Here is a 20,072-nt window from a genome sequence, read left to right as displayed (position 1 = left end):
TTGCGTTACAAATTTTGGGGGTCTTTTTTTCCTTTTACTTCTTGTGAAATTGAAAAGTATGGGGCAACACCAGCATGTTAGTGTAAAAAATTACATTTTTTTTTACAATAACATGCTGGAGTAGACTCCTAACTTTACCTTTTCATAAGGGGTAAAAGGAAAAAAAGCCCCCCAAAAATTTGTTAGGCATTTTCTCCCGAGTATAGAAATACCCCATATGTGGCACTAAACTGTAGCCTTGAAATACGACAGGGCTCCGAAGTGAGAGAGCGCCATGCATATTTCAGGCCTAAATTAGGGATTTGCATAGGGACGGACCCAGATGCGAGAATTACACTTGCCTCTGATACCAAAATTACCCTACGGCAGTGTATGCCAAACAGGGTGCCTCAAGCTGTTGCAAAACTCCCAGCATGCCTGGACAGTCAATGGTTGTCCAGCAACACTGAGAGTTGTTGTTTTGCAACAGCTGGAGGCTCCATTTTAGAAACCATGCCGTACCAGATGTTTCTCATTTTTATTGTGTATGGGTATGTGTAGCGTTTTACCCTTTATTTTGTTTAGGTGTAGTGTAGTGTTTTTAGGGTACATTCACACAGGCGGAGGTTCACAGTTTCCAACTAGGAGTTTGAGCTGCAGTGGAAAATTTGCTGCATCTCAAACTTGCAGCGAGAAACTTACTGTAATCCCACCCATGTGAATGTACCTTGTACATTCAGACAAACCTCCAGCTGTTGCAAAACTACAACTCCCAGCATGCCCTTTGGCTGTCCATGCATGCCGGGGGTTGCAGTTATGCAACAGCTGGAGGCACACTGGTTGCAAAACACTGAGTTAGGTAACAAAGGCTCAGTGTTACGCAATCAGTGTGCCTTCAGCTGTTGCAAAAACTACATCCCCCAGCATGCATGGACAGCAGAAGGACATGCTGGGACTTGTAGTTATGAAACAGCTGGAGGCATACTACTACAACTTCCAGCATGCCCTTTGGCTGTCCGTGCATGCTGGGGGTTGTAGTTATGCAACAGCTGGAAGCACACTGGTTGGGAAACATTGTCTGTTTCCTAACTCAGTGTTTCCTAACCTGTGTGCCTCCAGCTGTTGCAAAACTACAACTCCCAGCATGCATGGTCTGTCAGTGCATGCTGGGAGTTATAGTTTTGCAACATCTGAAGGGCCACATGTTGCCAAACTACAACTCCCAGCATGCCTGGGCATTCTGGGCATGCTTTGAGTTGTAGTTTTGCAACATCTGGAGGTCTACAGTTTGGAGACCACTGTATAGTGGTCTCCAAACTGTGCTCTTCCAGATGTTGAAAAACTACATCTCCCAGGATGCCGAGACTGTCCAGGCATGCTGGGAGTTGTAGTTCTGCAACATCTGAAGGGCCACATGTTGCCAAACTACAACTCCCAGCATGCCTGGACAGTCTGAGCATGCTTGGAGTTGTAGTTTTGCAACATCTGGAGGGCTACAGCTTGGGCACCACTGTATAGTGGTCTCCAAACTGTGGCTCTCCAGATGTTGCAAAACTGCAACTCTCAGCATGCCCCGACAGCCTTTAGCTGTCTGGGCATGCTGGAAGTTGTAATTTGGAAACTCCTAGAAGGCAGCAGTGAAGGTCCCTTACCAGTGATCTTCACTGCTGCCTCCACCGCCGCCTCCTCACTGCCGCAGATCCCGCCGCTGCCTGCGCCAATCCCGCTGCCATCCTAAACTGCTCCGCTACCCGCCGCCATCTTTCCCCCGCTCTGCCCGACATCCAGGGGCGGGCAGAGCGGGGATTTCAACTGTACCCCCCGCCCCAACTGCCATTGGTCGGTTAGTCCTAACCAACCAATGGCAGGGGATAGGAGGAGGTGGCATCACTGCCACCTCACTCCTATCCTTCAGGATGATCGGGGATGTCTCTGACATCTCCAATCATACCTATCGGGTCATCAGAGACCCAATCTGCCCGGCATCGCTGCAAATCGCAGATCTGAATTGATCGGCGATTTGCGGATATCGCCGATATGAGGGGACGATATCAGCAGGCATCCCTGTCCGATCCCCGCCCAGCGAGCAGCAGGGGCCTGAAGAACGCAGGGCGTACCTGTACGCCCTGAGTCCTTAAGGATTTGGAAATGGAGGCGTATGGGTACGCCATGCGTCCTTAAGGGGTTAAGACCTGGTTGCTGAAATACATAGGAGCTGACCCACTACAATCGATGTGAGGCTTTTGCTAAGGAGTCACAGAGTTTAAAATGGTACTCCGGTGGCAAAAAAATAAAAAACTTAAATCAACTAGTGAAAGTTAAACAGATTTGTAAATTACTTCTATATAAAAATCTTAATCCTTTCAGTACTTATCAGCTGCTGTATGCTCTAGAGGATTTTCTTTTTGAATTACTTTTCTGTTTTACCACAGTGCTCTCTTCTGACACCTCTGTCCATGTCAGGAACTATCAGGAGCAGGAGCAAATACCCATAGCAAACCTATCCTGCTCTGGAAAATTCCTGATGTGGACAGAGGTGTTAGCAGAGAGCACTATGGTCAGACAGAAAAAAATTCCTGTGGAGCATACAGCAGCTGATAAGTACTGGAGGGATTAAGATTTTTAAATAGAAGTAATTTACATATCTGTTTAATTTTCTGGCACCAGCTGATTTAAAAAAATAAATAAATAATCCACCGGAGTACCCATTTAATCACCACATGGGCATGGTCGGACCAGGCTATCGTTTTAAGAAGGGAAAACAGTTACGTAGACCATCGCTTATTCTGGAGAACCTTTCCTATCTTGTATTACACAGACAACCCTCTGAGCTAAATGGGCACTGTATAATGCTTTATTTTCCTTGTGGTGGCGTAGCAGGAAAACTGAACACTTATAGCCAGGTTCTTCTGAAGATTACAGTTGATCACTGGGGGTCCTTGCAGGGGTATCTGCTTATTGCCAAGGAACCCATTCAACAATTAGGAGAACTCCTTCCATTCTATAAATACATACTTGCATGTATAAAAGGGTTTCCTTTATCTAGATGGACAAGAAAATGCTTACAGGAAAATAGAAAAGGGCAATTACGGCAGCATTCGGTCGACTCACAGCCTCCTCCCAGGTACCCTCCAGCGTGACTGAGCACACATACAATGGGAGGAGGGAGGCAAGCTGCAAGCCCCACCTGAGTTGGCTAATATAGGTGCATGGCCTCACAGGTGCTACCCTAATGCTGCCTTGAAGATATTCAAGGCGCATTAACTATGGAGTTTACACACCTCCAAGTATAAAATTTAAACAAACAACAAAAAACGTGGTCTCAAATGTCTGGAGGTGCTCAACCCCAAATGCGGTTGTGCATTTATGCTGGGGGAGCAATCCTTCCCTTGTAGTCCACTGCTAGGGGCGATCCCCAGTACAAATTCATACAATGGAGGATGCCTGCAGCGGACTACAAATGCAGGATCTGCTCCCCCAGCATAATGCACAACCGCATTTGGGGTTGAGCACCTCCAGCCATTTGAGACCACGTTTTTTGTTGTTTGTTTCAATTTTATACTTGGAGTTGTGTAAACTCCATAGTTAAAGCGCATTGAATATCTTCAAGGCAGCATTGAGGTAGCACCTGTGAGGCCATGCACCTATATTAGCCAACTCAGGTGGGGCTTGCAGCTTGCCTGTGAGTCGACCGAATGCTGCCGTAATTGCCCACTGGCCCCTGTTTTGCTTATCACGCACAGGTAGGTTAGCGTTAGGTCCCGCACCATTTTGAGAAACCTTGGCATTGGTGTGCGGGCTCTGGTATGTCCTTCATACAAGGATACACTGGCGAATGTCTCAATTTTAACATCAGTGTTGAGGGATAGCCAATGTCATTGTATACATCTACCACAGTAGTGCACCCATATTCCTGTATTGTATTATTCTCATTGTTACGCATCCACACCATCTATCTGGTGTAGGATTCTATTGTGGCACTTGTAGTCCGCTGCAAGCATCCTCCATTGTATGCATTTTTATGCTGGGGATCGCCCCTAGCAACGGACTACAAGGGCAGGATCTGCTCCCCCAGAATAAATGCACAACCGCATTTGGGGTTGAGCACCTCCAGCCATTTGAGACCACATTTTTTGTTGTTAGGAAAATAGAAAACCAATGTATAAGCATTTTAGACTGTGGACAGTATCAGATAAGATGTTCTCTTAATTTGATGTAACCAGAAATAAGTAATATGTAGCTTTGGTCTTTGGTCATAAAAGATAAAGTAGCAAAGATTTAATCATAACTTTTAACTTGTCAAATGGTTTTATAACAGGAACTTCATTCATTTTTAAATAGCAAGAAAAACTGTTAACCCTTTAAGGACCCAGCCAATTTTCACTGTAGGACTCGGCCATTTTTTGCACATCTGACCATTGTCACTTTAAACATTAATAACTCTGAGATGCTTTTACTTATCATTCTGATTCCGAGATTGTTTTTTCGTGACATATTCTACTTTAACATAGTGGTAAAATTTTGTTGTAACTTGCATTCTTTCTTAGTGAAAAATCTCTGCTTGTAAGGAAAATGGATATTCCAAATAAAAATTTTTTGGGATTCACATATACAATATGTCTACTTTATGTTTGCATCATAAAATTGACGTGTTTTTACTTTTGGAAGACACCAGAGGGCTTCAAAGTTCAGCAGCAATTTTCCAATTTTTCACAAAATTTTCAAACTCACAATTTTTCAGGGACCAGTTCAGGTTTGAAGTGGATTTGAAGGGTCTTCATATTAGAAATACCCCACAAATGACCCCATTATAAAAACTGCACCCCCTAAAGTATTCATAATGACATTCAGTCAGCATTTTAACCCTTTAGGTATTTCACAGGAATAGCAGCAAAGTGAAGGAGAAAATTCACAATCTTCATTTTTTACACTCGCATATTCTTGTAGACCCAATTTTTGAATTTTTACAAGGGGTAAAGGGAGAAAATTTATACTTATGTTTGTAGCCCAATTTCTCTCGAGTAAGCACATACCTCATATGTCTATGTAAATTGTTCGGCGGGCGCAGTAGAGGGCTCAGCAGCGAAGGAGCGACAAGGGGATTTTGGAGAGTACGTTTTTCTGAAATGGTTTTTGGGGGCATGTTGCATTTAGGAAGCCCCTATGGTGCCAGAACAGCAAAAAAAAAAAAAAACACATGCCATACCATTTTGGAAACTAGACCCCTTGAGGAACGTAACAAGGAATAAAGTGAGCCTTAATACCCCACAGGTGTTTCACGACTTTTGCATATGTAAAAAAAAAAATATTTTTTCACTAAAGTGTGTGTTTCCTCCCAAATTTGACATTTTTGCAAGGGTTAATAGCAGAAAAGACCTCCCAAAATTTTTAACCCCATCTCTTCTGAGTATGGAGGTACCCCATAAGTTGACCTGAAGTGCACTACGGGCAAACTACAATGCTCAGAAGAGAAGGAGCCATATTTGGCTTTTTGAGAGCAAATTTTGCTCGGGGGCATGTCGCATTTAGGAAGCCCCTATGGTGCCAGAACAGCAAAAAAAAAAAAAAAACACATGGCATACCATTTTGGAAACTAGACCCCTTGAGGAACGTAACAAGGAATAAAGTGAGCCTTAATAAAAAAATAATAATTTTTTCACTAAAATGTGTGCTTCCCCCCAAATTTCACATTTTTTGCAAGGGTTAATAGCAGAAAAGACCCCCCAAAATTTGTAACCCCATCTCTTCTGAGTATGGAAATACCCCATGTGTGGACGTCAAGTGCTCTGCTGGCACACTACAATGTTCAGAAGAGAAGGAGCGCCATTGAGCTTTTGGGAAAAAAATTGTTTGGAATGGAAGTCAGCGGCCATGTGCGTTTACAAAGCCCCCCCGTGGTGCCAGAACAGTGGACCCCCCCCCATATGTGACCCTATTTTGGAAACTACACACCTCACAGAATTTAATAAGGGGTGCAGTGAGTATTTACACCCCACTGGCGTTTGACAGATCTTTGGAACAGTGGGCTGTGCAAATGAAAAATTAAATTTTTCATTTTCACGGACCACTGTTCCAAAAATCTGTCAGACACCTGTGGGGCGTAAATGCTCACTGTACCCCTTATTACATTACGTGAGGGGTGTAGTTTCCAAAATGGGGTCACATGTGGGTATTTATATTTTTGCGTTTATGTCAGAACCGCTGTAAAATCAGCCACCCCTGTGCAAATCACCAATTTAGGCCTCAAATGTACATAGTGCGCTCTCACTCCTGAGCCTTGTTGTGCGCCCGCAGAGCATTTTATGCCTACATATGGGGTATTTCTGTACTCAGGAGAAAATTGCGTTACAAATTTTGGGGGTCTTTTTTTCCTTTTAACGCTTGTGAAAATAAAAAGTATAGGGCAACACCAGCATGTTAGTGTAAATTTTTTTATTTTTTTACACTAACAAGCTGGTGTAGCCCCAACTTTTCCTTTTCATAAGGGGTAAAAGGAGAAAAAGCCCCCAATATTTGTAGTGCAATTTCTCCCGAGTACGGAGATACCCCATATGTGGCCCTAAACTGTTTCCTTGAAATAAGACAGGGCTCTGAAGTGAGAGAGCGCCATGCGCACTTGAGGACTAAATTAGGGATCGCATAGGGGTGGACATAGGGGTATTCTATTCCAGTGATTCCCAAACAGGGTGCCTCCAGCTGTTGCTAAATTCCCAGCATGCCTGGACAGTCAGTGGCTGTCAGAAATGCTTTGGAGGCTCCGTTTTGGAAACACTGCCATACAATACGGTTTTAATTTTTATTTGGGGGGGGGGGGGGGGGGGGGGACAGTGTAAGGGGTGTATATGTAGTGTTTTACTCTTTATTATGTGTTAGTGTAGTGTTTTTAGGGTACATTCGCACTGACGTGTTACGGTGAGTTTCCCGCTAGGAGTTTGAGCTGCGGCGAAAAATTTGCCGCATCCCAAACTTGAAGCAGGAAACTTACTGTAAGCCTGCCCGTGTGAATGTACCCTGTAAGTTCACATGGGGGGGGGGCAAACCTCCAGCTGTTTCGAAACTACAACTCCCAGCATGTACTGACAGACCGTGCATGCTGGGAGTTGTACTTTTGCAACAGCTGGAGACACACTGGTTGGAAAACCTTCAGTTAGGTTCTGTTACCTAACTCAGTATTTTCCAACCAGTCTGCCTCCAGCTGTTGCAAAACTACAACTTCCAGCATGTACTGATCGCCGACAGGCATGCTGGGAGAAGTAGTTATGCAATAGCTGGAGGTACGCAACTACAACTCCCACCATGCCGAGACAGCTGATTGCTGTTTGGACATGCTGGGATTTGCAGTTTTGCAACATCTGGAGGGCTACAGTTTTAGAGAACACTGCAAAGTGATCTCCAAACTGTGGTCCTCCAGCTGTTGCAAAACTACAATTCCCAGCATGCCCTGACAGCAAACAGTTGTTTGGGCATGCTAGGAGTTGTAGTTTTGCAAGATCTGGAGGGCTACAGTTTAGGGACCACTATATAGTGGTCTCAAACTGTAGCCCTCCAGCTGTTGCAGAACTACATATTCCAGCATGCCCAAACAGCTGTCTGGGCATGCTGGGAGTTGTAGTTTTGCAACATCTGGAGGGCTACAGTTAGAGACCACTGTATAATGGTCTCAAACTGTACCCTCCAGATGTTGCTAGGCAACTCACCGGCTTCCGTCGGATCCAGCCGCACGTCATTTCCCCGTCCTGTCCCGCCTATTGTGGGAGGGCAGGACGGGGAAAACGAAAGTAAACCCCCCGCCCCCGATCTGCTATTAGTGGTCGCGTCTAGACCACCAATAGCAGGGATAGGAGGGGTGGCACCCGTGCAACCTCACTCCTATTGCTTCAGGGGGATCCTGGGTGCCTTAGACACCCGCGATCCCCCTTACATTCCGGGTCACCGGGTCACTATAGACCCGTAATGACCCGGAATCGCGCAAATCGCAAGTGTGAATTCACTTGCGATTTGCCGCGATCGCCGACATGGGGGGGTCTGATGACCCCCCCGGGCATTTGCACGGGATGCCTGCTGAATGATTTCAGCAGGTATCCCGGTCCGATCTCCGCCCGGCGCACGGCGGGAACCGGAACTGCCCATGATGTAACTGTATGTCATTGGTCCTTAAGACCCAGGGTGTCGGGACGTAACGTTATGTCATGGGTCCTGAACGGGTTAAAATAGTGTGGCAAACAATGTTTAATTTTCATTGTTAGTAATCATGGCCCATATTTCATAAGAAGCTGCCTGCAGATTTGACAGCCTTATCATCATGAAAGGTTTGTGTTAACAATGGTAGATGCGATTAAGTTGGCAAGAGATCGGCATATTGTCACACTCACCTGGTGCTTTCTTGGTTGGTGATGTTGTTCTCCTTCCTACTCATGGCGATTGTGTCCTCCTGCTCGACACTCTGTTTGTCAGCGCTGAACTTTGGCTGGGATCTATGGCCTCTAACATGCACCAAAATATTTCTTCCTTTGCTAATCAACTGTCATCCCCAGGCTACTTAAAGTGTATCTGTCATTTGAAAAACTTTTTATATTATGTACATTATAACCCAAATTTATAAAACTGTGTGAGAGAAAAAATTGAGTGATTTACGCACAGCAACCAATCACAGCTCAGCTTTCACTACCAGAGCTTGTTAGCTGAGCTGTGATTGGTTGCTGTGGGAAAATCACAAATTTTTATATCTCACGCAGTTTGATAAATCTGGGCCAATATGGATATTTGTAATATACATTGGTTAAAAAATGTGTATTATTTTGTCCCTGCAGCTATTGGCTGTGTGTCTCCATGCAGAGACAAAATGCAGGAAGTGTGCAGGACAAGCAGGACAGTGTGCAGGACAAGCAGGTCTCTGAATACTGAGGTTCTGTGAAATGCTCCAGGCTCACACAGCAGGATGATTGACAAGGTAATTGTCATAGTGCAAAGGTGCTCCATAGCCTTTCTCACCCAGCTGTCACCTATATTGACCACTGATTGCCTACGTTATTGAGGGAACTCTGCCTATACAGACTTAGGCTTTGTCAACTACGCTTAACATTTTCAGTTTTTGGTCTTGTGTTTCTAAGGTGCTACAGGGAGTAGTGACCTGGAGATTCCCAGTAGTAATATCTAGAACCCTGTAGGGGGGGTTAGTGGGTAAAGAAATTGGGAGTCCTTTATACTCTACTTTTCAGAGTTGTCCGGTGAAAAACATCTTATCCCCTATCGACAAGATAGGGGATAAGTATCTGATCGTGGTGGGTCCGACTGATGGGTCCTCCAACAATCTCCAGAGCGGGATCCCAGCTCTCAGAGAAAGCAGTAGACAGCACATGTCCATGCATTTGTATGGGAGCGTCAGAGATGCCCGAGTGCTGTACCTTGGTAACTTCAGCACTCCCACAGAAGTAAATGGAGCATGTGCCATCTACAGTACATACTCTTTTTGAGAGCAAAGTCCTGTTCCGGAAATTGCGGGGGCATCCTGTAGAAAGGAGATGAGAAATTTTACCGGACAACTCCTTTAAGCCAAATCAACTGCAGTTCAGAGGATCCACATAGAATGCTATTCTTTAAACAACTTCAAATATACAATCCAATTCCACAGTTGGATTGCTATCTCTGTGCAGAAGCACAGAAGTGATATTATGACTTCATTTCTTTTTCATTTTTCATTTAGTGGTACTTGGTTACAAACCAATTTGCAGAAAATAGCTGAGAGGGTATGGAAAAGAAACCACAAGGCTAGAAAAAGGAAGCATTTAACTCCACAAAAAAGACAGCAAGTGTTCAGGTAATATTTATCTGAGCTAGGTGTGCTAGATGTAACAATATGTAGAAGCTAGCCAGCAGCTTTATTGATCACCATGGCAGCTGCTTATAGGCTATATTTATGTATAGCTTGCTGAATGCATCAGGAAACTATAAGCATTAAAGGAGTACTGCAGTCCTAGATACTTATACCCTATCCGCAGCTATTTCACGTGTCGTCGACCTCACTGAGGTCAACGACACGCCCCCCTCCGTACAGCTCTATGGGAGCATACCCGCCATTCCCACAGAGATACATGGGAGGGGCTGGTCCGGCTGCAGCGTCATGCTGCGGACGACACGCCTCCTGCACGGGAGAGCCGAGGCAGAGCTGGGGCCCCGTACAGGAGATTGTGGGGGATCCCATCGTTCAGATAGGGGATAAGTGTCTAGGGCTGCAGTATTCCTTTAAAATGTATGCATAAAAATAATGATTTAGCATTTATATATATTTCATATTTTTTTTTCTTTTCTGTGTTTTGTAAATGATGACACTATAAGAGAGATCTTTTACAACAGGATCAGGTAATAGAAAATAGGTGTATGTGCAGCTCACAAAGTAAATGAGGTTAACTGAGATACTCTCACACCCAGAGAGTGGTATAAAAATAGATAATATAGCAAAGTTCCTCAGTCCTCAATTTACCATCTGTAAGGCTGCTTTCACACTATAAAAATTAATCCGTTACAAACGTCGGTTAGAAAAGCCCTGGTAAACGGCCGTTAAAGAATCCCATTAAAGTCTATGGGATTTTTTGATTATCCTTTATGACCCGTTATAGTCCGTAATGAATAACAGACGTTAGTTGTGACGGAAGAAATAACGGCACATGCACTAATTTTTCTTCCGTCACAAGAAACGGGTAAATTAATGTCCGTTATTTTTAACATTGAAGTCTATGGCTGACAGATGAGCCTTTATGTCATCCGTTTGCACACAGTTTATTATATCCGTTATTACTTCTGAGCATGCTCAGAAGAGGTGACATCAGCAGACTCCTGCAGTGCTGAGGGTGGACTACTATTCCCATCATGGAACAGACTTGTTTCCATGATGGGAGTAGTAATTCCCCGGCTGCAGGAGTCTGCAGACAGCTGGGGAGGCTAGATTAGTGTTTGTACTACAACCCCCATCATGGAACAGAGTCTGTTCCATGATGGGGGTTGTAGTACAGGGGCTGAGGGATTGAACGCACCGGGTTTCACTTCTGAGACCCGATGCGATCAAAAGTTATTAAGCAGGGGAGCGGGCGGCATACTCCGCAACCCTGCGATGTATCAGTGTGTTTTAACTTTCATTTTTGAATCCCCCGCGGGGAGCTCTGAATAGCCGATCAGGGCTCTCAGCGAGAGATTGAAAAATGAACTTTGAGAGTAGCAGGGGCCAAAGAGCACTGTGGAGGGCAAGATATATAGCGCTGCAGAGGGGGGGGGGCAGACATATAGCCTATATATCTAGCCCCCCGCAGCGCATTAGGTATGAACCCCGCCTGCGCATTAAATATATACCCGCTGGCGCATTAAATATATACCCCCTGCCGGCGCATTAAATATATACCCCCGCAGCGCATGTATGTGTGCCCTCGCAGCTCTTCTATATACACATGCCCCTACCGCCGTATGAATGAAAAGTATTTCTATTAGCAGCGCATAGAGCCGGCTCCCGGCACTATGCGCTGCTAATAGAAATACCTTTCATTCATATGGCAGCAGAGGTATATGTATGTAGAAGCACTGGGGGGGGGGGGGGGGGGGGGGGCAGATAACGCTATATGTCTGCCCCCCACAGCACTTCTATATACATATGCCCCTGCCCCTGTATGAATGAAAAGTATTTCTATTAGCAGCACATAGTGCCGGCTCCCGGCTCTATGTGCTGCTAATAGAAATACTTTTCATTCATACAGCGGTAGGGGCATATGTATATAGAAGAGCTGCGAGGGCACATATACATGCGCTGCGGGGGTATATATTTAATGCGCCGGCGGGGGGTATACAGTATATTTAATGCGCCAGCGGGTATATATTTAATGCGCAGGCGGGGTTCATACCTAATGCGCTGCGGGGGGCTAGATATATAGGCTATATGTCTGCCCCCTCTGCAGCGCTATATATTTTGCCCCCCACAGTGCTCTTTGGCCCCTGCTACTCTCAAAGTTAATTTTTCAATCTCTCGCTGAGAGCCCTGATCGGCTATTCAGAGCTCCCCGCGGGGGATTCAAAAATTAAAGTTAAAACACACTGATACATCGCAGGGTTGCGGAGCATGCCGCCCGCTCCCCTGCTTAATAACTTTTGATCGAATCGGGTCTCAGAAGTGAAACCCGGTGCGATCAATCCCTCAGCCCCTGTACTACAACCTCCATCATGGAACAGAGTCTGTTCCATGATGGGGGTAGTAGTACAAGCACTAATGTAGCCTCCCCAGCTGTCTGCAGACTCCTGCAGCCGGGGAATTACTACTCCCATCATGGAAACAAGTCTGTTCCATGATGGGAGCAGTAGTAGTCCTGGCTGTGGGAGTCTGTAGGCAGAGGTGTTTGGCCATACATGAGGGATAAGGGTAACAAATGAATATTTATTCAGCTGTTAGCACCCTTTATTTCATCCATTATTAAACGTCCGTTTTTACACAGAAAACAGACATTTAATAACGGATGAATGCTCATAGTGTGAAAGCAGCCTAACAAATACTGATGTATGATGGATGTCTGGAAATGAAACAGTGTATAATTCAACACCCCAGAGACTGGATGCTGACGGCTGTGTAGCGGGAGTGGTGAGTGGCACTCAGTGCCAATATCTTTCTTTATAGGATTAACAGCTGGACTTTTCTGAGAAAGGCCCAAAATTGTCAACCATATATTGATTGCCACATTCAAAGGAGTATTGCATACTTTCTTTTCTAGTATTTTGTATGCACAATAGCAAACAGAGGACTGTCTTTCTTTGCAGGATCTGCATATAACACACAGAGGAATATTTATTGTTGTATATTCATTTTTCATTACAGGAATTGTGAACAGTCAATATATACAAGATATCAATACTATTTTTCATATTTAAGTATGTATATGTTGCAACCCAAATGAACTATATAGTTCATACAGCGGGCTATATTATCCATATTGTGAGTCCAACACAAGTTGAAGCATTGACGCAGTATACTTGTTTTTATAAGGCACATTTAATATAGGCAGCCATATATATGTGTGCATAGGAGGGGCATTACTAATTTTTACACAACTGTAGTGCCCTGCGGTTTGTGAATCCATCATTAGATTTGTGGTATTATTAACCGTCCAATCTTTTAATAAATATTAGTGTTGAATTATACACTGTTTCATTTCCAGACATCCATCATACATCAGTATTTGTTACAGATGGTAAATTGAGGACTGAGGAACTTTGCTATAGGATCAGGCAAAACTATTTTTTCCCCAGAATGCAACGTGTTTCACCGTAAAACAACAACAGCTTCCCCATAAGGGTATGTTCCGTGAGCGGAATTCCACAAGTGGAATTCTGCGCAGTGAACATTACCATCAGTGTGAATGGGTCTTCCGTGAGACCCGTTCACACTGAGGAATTTCAGCAGCGGACAATTCCACCGCTGAAATTGTTCCGCGCCAAGAAAGAACATGTTCTTTCTTTGTGCGGAATTCTGCGAGCACTGCATAGCAGTCAATGGTGACGGCGCAGTGCCATGCGGTCCTACCACCAAAGCATTTTCGGTGGCCGCCACCAGATGGAATCTCCGCTTGTGGAATTTCGCAAGCAGAGATTCCGCAGTGTGAAAGTACCCTTATTCTTTGGAGGAACAAGGCTATTTTTGGTGTACTGTTGTTGATGGAAAGGCAGCAGAAAGTACTTGGATAATATCCTATACACTATCCACTGTTGTGCTTGGGTCGCACAACCATCCTTGATGAGGGCTAGATCACATTAAGCATTTACTATGTACTGGTGGTATTATGCTATGGAGCGCTTTTATTTTATTTTTAACTATAAGAGAGGGACCAGTATAACAAAATGTTATAAAGATGTATAACAGCTCTCCACATAAACATTATGGGGGGGATTTATCATTCTATGTAGTCTATATTTTTTCTCTGAGTTTGTTGAATAACCTTTTTGTGACTCTTCAAGTAGACAAATCTCTCATGATTGTGTAGTTATGTGAAAATCTAATTGTTTTTCTGCAGTGGTCATGAATTTATTATGTGTGACTTTCGTCTCAAATCTTTATATGCCCTGGCCTGGCATACAAAACTGGCTGTGGACAGCATTAGTAAAAAGTCGCACAATTGTCGCAACAGGTTAAAAAGTCATAGAAAAAGTTGCAAAGGAGGAACCATACAAAGTGATGTACTGAAGTGTAATTTAAAAAAAGAGGTGTAAATAGCGCCATATATTAATAACATACTATGCAGCTATTTGATAAATATGGTGCACGTACACTTTGCCATCACACAAATTAAAAAGGTGTAGAAAAACCTACACCAACCTTGATAAATTGCCTCCTTTATCTTTATAGTCTCAAAATACATATATTTACCTCCAGCTAGAGTACTTTCTTTCATATGCTTCTGCCACTAAGCCTTCTTCTGCAGACACCACCTTCATCTTTTGCCAAGCTGGACATGTGATGATGCAATCAACTCTACGGCCCCAGGCATCATAATGCTGCAGGTATGGTGGATTGAGTTCACATTCACGTCCAAGGGAGTCTATTTCATCTACTAAACGTTGTCCAAAACGTTCGAGATCCTGACTTGCTTCTTCCAGAACCTACATAAAATATAAAAATATATATATATATATATATATATAACTCCAAAAAACACAAATCATTTATCATTTAAAAAGCTCTCTAGGGATTATACTTGTTCATGTCTTATGCTTAGCTGTTTTAAAGGAAAACAGTAATCCTGTTCACCCACACTAAACCCAACACACTGGGTTATAGTCCGGGTGAACAGGAGACCGATGTGGGGTCTCTGATTGACATACATACCTGCAGCCCGTAGTGGTGTCCCTCTGAGGTTCCACTTCTTTCTTTGGCGAATTGCGCACTGGAGGCGGGCCCGCTGGGTGAATTTGAATATTCATGGGTGCTGGTCACATGAGCGCTCAGTAGTCGCAACGTGCAAACATGACCAGCACCACATCCTCTAGTGTGCAATTTGCCATAGAAAGAAGCGGACCTTCAGAGGGACTCCGTTCCGGGCTGCAGGTACGTATGTTAGTCAGAAACCCTACATCGGTCTCCAATTCAACCGCATTATAACCCAGTGTATTGGGTTTAGTGTGGGTGAACAGGATGACCGTTTTCCTTTAATCTCATGTGGCACTTATGTGTTTGCAGCCATACTGATTAAAATTACATCACTGAAAGGTTTTCATAATGTTGCCTATGTCCTTATCCCATAGACATAGCTGCTGGAGCTGGGAGGGGGAGGGTCTGGGAGCTAGAAGGTGCAATCCCATTGGTTATTATGTAACCCTGTAGTTCCCAGGAAGTCAGCTAAGGTAGAATGGACAAATTCCTCTGACATTTTTAAGCACTGTGATTTGCTGTGGGTAAGAGACTGGTAATCACATGACTCAGTTACAGTAAGGAAATGCATGGATGCAGCTGTTATGGAATAAAACAAATGAGGCTGTACAACTAGTGGTGATGAGTATGCATGATATTAACAAAAACAAATAAAAATGGGGTGCTTTAACATTTATAACAGAGGTATTTCTTTTTTCAGTAAAGCTATCTTATAAAAAAAAAAGTTTTCATTCTGCTTTTTTTCTAGCATCAGCAACATTTTACAGGGAACAAACTAAGTGCAAGTTGGAAAAAGATGGTATGTCATTATGGACATCACTGTTGCCCAGTTGTAAGGATACCGATAGTAGTGCATGAACTATATGGTAACATATGCCACCTACAGACCTGCTGGAAGTTTTACTGCTGCAGTGGATGAAGGATGATGCATGGTTACCATTTTAGTTGGATGGTAGGCTTTTGTTTGTCCTAAGTACTATCCAATATTGGGGCACTGAAGCAATGCTATAGTGTCTCATAATATCAATGCCACACATTATCATATTGTATCCTATTAAATCTCTGGTTTAGCCTTAAACTGACTATACACATTCAAATAGTATATGATAACTCTGGGAGATGCAGAGATAATGGTCGTTGGAGTGTAAAAGTAAAACCTTCTTTCGGAACTGGTCAGCTACAGTCAGCCTCTCCTAACCCTGAATGGGAGATGTCCTTTTACAATCGGAGTCCTTTTATCATCTGACATCAATTTGGAATGTACTGCTAATAAAAAAATAAAAACAACAATCACTAGACTGAGATGAATGATTAGGTTTGTTTAGTGACATTTAAGGGGTAGATGTATATACAGTGAATTGCATCATACCCACTAACATGCTACTCCATGTGTACAAGTCATAGAATAGTTATGAGTGGATCCAGACAGAGGGAAATGGAAGCAATGCTTCATAAGGGAGAGAGTGGATGAGGTCAGTTCAGCAGGAAAGGCATAATTGGCTCCAGATACAGCTTAGTATATCACCATGACAATCTCTATGAATCAGCGCTCTAATGCATTGTTCATTTGCTGACAACATTATAGGCTGGTATGGCATCATCTGCCACAAGTCTCCCCTCCAAAAAAGCAAAACTAAACACATAACTGCTAGTATGTAACATGTGATGTAAGGTGTTCAGCAAAAAATAAACACAAATGCATACCACAGGAGGAAGATGTCTCTTGAGGTAACCCTGAAGGAGAGAATCCTCCAGAAACTGATTCCCCAAACAAGGCTGATCCTGAAAAAAGTTTCCAATCGATGCACGGGAAAAGGGCATCTTCAATTCTTCAAAGACTGAAAGAGGCTGGAGGTCTTCTTGACTCACAGCAGCAGATCCAAATATTTTGCTACTCATGTTGTTAGCAGTCTGGTACTGTATGTGGCGGCATATTTTCTTACCAGAATGCTGTGCCTGCAGAAGGCTGAATAATTTCACCCTGCAATGCAAGTGAAATTACTGAAGTAAGTAAACAGGATACAAATAAATGTATTTTATAGCTCTGAATGTAATTATATATGATACTTCTGCGTATGACAAATTTTCCTCTATACCCGCAGGATGAAATTATATATAAGAACATTTGCATTGCTATGGTATTCCGTTAGAGATGCACCAATCATGAAAAAAGATGGGTGACATATGCTTCTACAAATGCAAAACCTACTATGAACAATAATTCATTAAAAATAATGCTTATACCAATAGGATTTGTAAAATGTCAAATAATTCCATTGTTCAAAGGGTATTTACCATCTGAACATTTATGGCATATCCTAAAGAGATATATCCTCGAGATTAAAGGGGTTATCTAGGCATAGAAAAGCAGAGCTACTTTCTTTTAAAAACCACTCCCCGTCTGTCTCCAGGTTGGGTGTGGCTCTGCAGCTCAGTTCAATTAAAGTTAATGGAGCCAAGTTGTAAAACCACACCCAACCTGAAGACATGGAACTATTTTTGAAAGAAATAAAGAAATTATCTGTGTTTTTCTATTCCTACATAACTTCATTAAAAGGTACCTCTCATCAAAAAAACTTTTGATATATTATAGATTAATGTATGCAGAATAACTTTACAATTGCATGTTATTAAAAAATATGCTTCTTTCTATTTAATTTTCCACTTTGAAGAAATGACCACTAGGGGTCTCCCTACCAGTCCTGGCAGCAAGCATTTCAGACTCATGCTGGAGTCCTAAACACTACGAGCTGCCAGTCTGCTTTGTTCACAAAGGAGAACACTCAGAGCTGCCAGCCTGCTTTGTTCGCAGCCTGTTTGGCTGTGAACAAAGCAGGCTGGCAGCTCTGAGTGTTTAGGACTCCAGCATGAGTCAGAAATGCTTGCTGACAGGACTGATCGGGAAAAATACAATAGAAAGAAGCATATTTTTAATTAACATGCTATTGGAAAGTTATTCAACATTCATTAACCTAAAATATATCAAAAGTTTATTTGATGAGAGGTACCCTTTAAGGGCCCAACGGCCATCTCTGGTCTGGGTGCAGCCTCCAGCGGTGGTCGGGGGAGTCTGGCTGCTGGGATCCCCCCTGCAATCTACAACGGCCCAGCACCCCACAACCAACATACACAGAGCGAACGCTAGACATTAACAGAAGGGGTGTGATGACCACGGCTGCCAGCTGCCTAGCACAACCGGCGGTTCTGAACAAATATTCAGAACACCAGGGTGTTGGGCCAGAGATCAGAATAAGATGTCTAGGGGTGGAGTACCCCTTTAATGGGAGTTGTGTGTAGTAGAGTGAGCTATGCTGTACAGTTACTCCAACTTCTATAAGAATTACATAAACTGTTTAAACAGTCCATTCGCCTGATTTCAGATACTGACACCTCCGGTGGCCACAAACTAGTTGGAGAGAGTTGTGGGTGATAGAAAGATGGGACAAACACAGAGGGTGGTAGAATTACTTTTTGCTTAAATTTTTTTTAATTTTTTTTAACCCCTTAAGGACTGAGCCCTTTTTCACCTTAAGGACTCGGCCATTTTTTGCACATCTGACCACTGTCACTTTAAACATTAATAACTCTGGAATGCTTTTAGTTATCATTCTGATTCCGAGATTGTTTTTTCGTGACATATTCTACTTTAACTTAGTGGTAAAATTTTTTGGTAACTTGCATCCTTCCTTGGTGAAAAATCCCAAAATTTGATGAAAAATTTGAAAATTTTGCATTTTTCTAACTTTGAAGCTCTCTGCTTGTAAGGAAAATGGATATTCCAAATAATTTTTTTTTCATTCACATATACAATATGTCTACTTTATGTTTGCATCATAAAATTGATGAGTTTTTACTTTTGGAAGACACCAGAGGGCTTCAAAGTTCCGCAGCAATTTTCCAATTTTTCACAAAATTATGAAACTCGCTTTTTTTCAGGGACCAGTTCAGGTTTGAAGTGGATTTGAAGGGTCTTCATATTAGAAATACCCCATAAATGACCCATTATAAAAACTGCACCCCCCAAAGTATTCAAAATGACATTCAGTAAGCGTTTTAACCCTTTAGGGGTTTCACAGGAATAGCAGCAAAGTGAAGGAGAAAATTCACAATCTTAATTTTTTACACTCGCATATTCTTGTAAACCCAATTTTTGCAAGGGGTAAAAAGGAGAAAATTTTTACTTGTATTTGAAACCCAATTTCTCTCGAGTAAGCACATACCTCACATGTCTATGTTAATTGTTCGGCGGGGGCAGTAGAGGGCTCAGAAGGGAAGGAGCGTCAAATGGTTTGTGGGGGGCATGTCACCTTTAGGAAGCCCCTATGGTGCCAGAACAGCAAAAAAAAACACATGGCATACCATTTTGGAAACTAGACCCCTCGGGGAATGTAACAAGGGGTTAAGTGAACCTTTATACCCCACAGGCGTTTTACGACTATTGCATATGTAAAAAAAAAAAAATTATTTTTACCTAAAATGCTTCTTTTCCCAAAAATTTTACATTTTTAAAAAGGGTAAAAGCAGAAAATACTCCCCAAAATTTGTAACACAATTTCTCCCGAGTACGGCGATACCCCATATGTGGCCCTAAACTGTTGCCTTGAAATACGACAGGGCTCCAAAGTGAGAGCGCCATGCGCATTTGAGGCCTAAATTAGGGATTGCATAGGGGTGGACATAGGGGAATTCTACGTCAGTGATTCCCAAACAGGGTGCCTCCAGCTGTTGTAAAACTCCCAGCATGCCTGGACAGTCAGTGGCTGTCTGGCAATACTGGGAGTAGTTGTTTTGCAACAGCTGGAGGCTCCGTTTTGGAAACTGTGGCGTACCAGACGTTTTTCATTTTTATTGGGGAGGGGAGGGGGGCTGTGTAGGGGTATGTGTATATGTAGTGTTTTTTTACTTTTTATTTTATTTTTTGTGGTAGTGTAGTGTTTTTAGGGTACAGTCGCACGGGCGGGGGTTCACAGTAGTTTCTCGCTGGCAGTTTGAGCTGTTGCAGAAAATTTGCTGCAGCTCAAACTTGCAGCCCGATACTTACTGTAAGCCTCCGCCCATGTGAGTGTACCCTGTACATTCACATTGGGGGGGGGGACATCCAGCTGCAAAACTACAACTCCCAGCATGCGCTGACAGACTGTGCAAGCTGAGAGTTTTAGTTTTGCAACAGCTGTAGGCACACTGGTTATGTATCACTGAG

General features: G+C 43.2%; 1 protein-coding gene across 1 annotated transcript in view; it reads right to left on the bottom strand.

Moving 5' to 3' along the window:
• Window positions 1-20,072, bottom strand: part of LOC130279165 (acyl-CoA dehydrogenase family member 11-like) — a 156,689-nt gene that overhangs the window by 70,862 nt on the left and 65,755 nt on the right. Inside the window, exons 2-3 of the mRNA XM_056528680.1 lie at window positions 16,577-16,853; window positions 14,372-14,604 (exon numbers count right to left, since the gene is read on the bottom strand). Coding sequence (XP_056384655.1) covers window positions 14,372-14,604; window positions 16,577-16,853 — 510 coding nt within the window. The remainder of the gene's footprint in view (window positions 1-14,371; window positions 14,605-16,576; window positions 16,854-20,072) is intronic.

The sequence above is a fragment of the Hyla sarda genome, chromosome 1, assembly GCF_029499605.1.
Source record: "Hyla sarda isolate aHylSar1 chromosome 1, aHylSar1.hap1, whole genome shotgun sequence".
Taxonomy (NCBI): domain Eukaryota; kingdom Metazoa; phylum Chordata; class Amphibia; order Anura; family Hylidae; genus Hyla; species Hyla sarda.
Note: the sequence above shows the minus strand (reverse complement) of the source record. Positions and strands in the feature narration are given on the sequence as shown.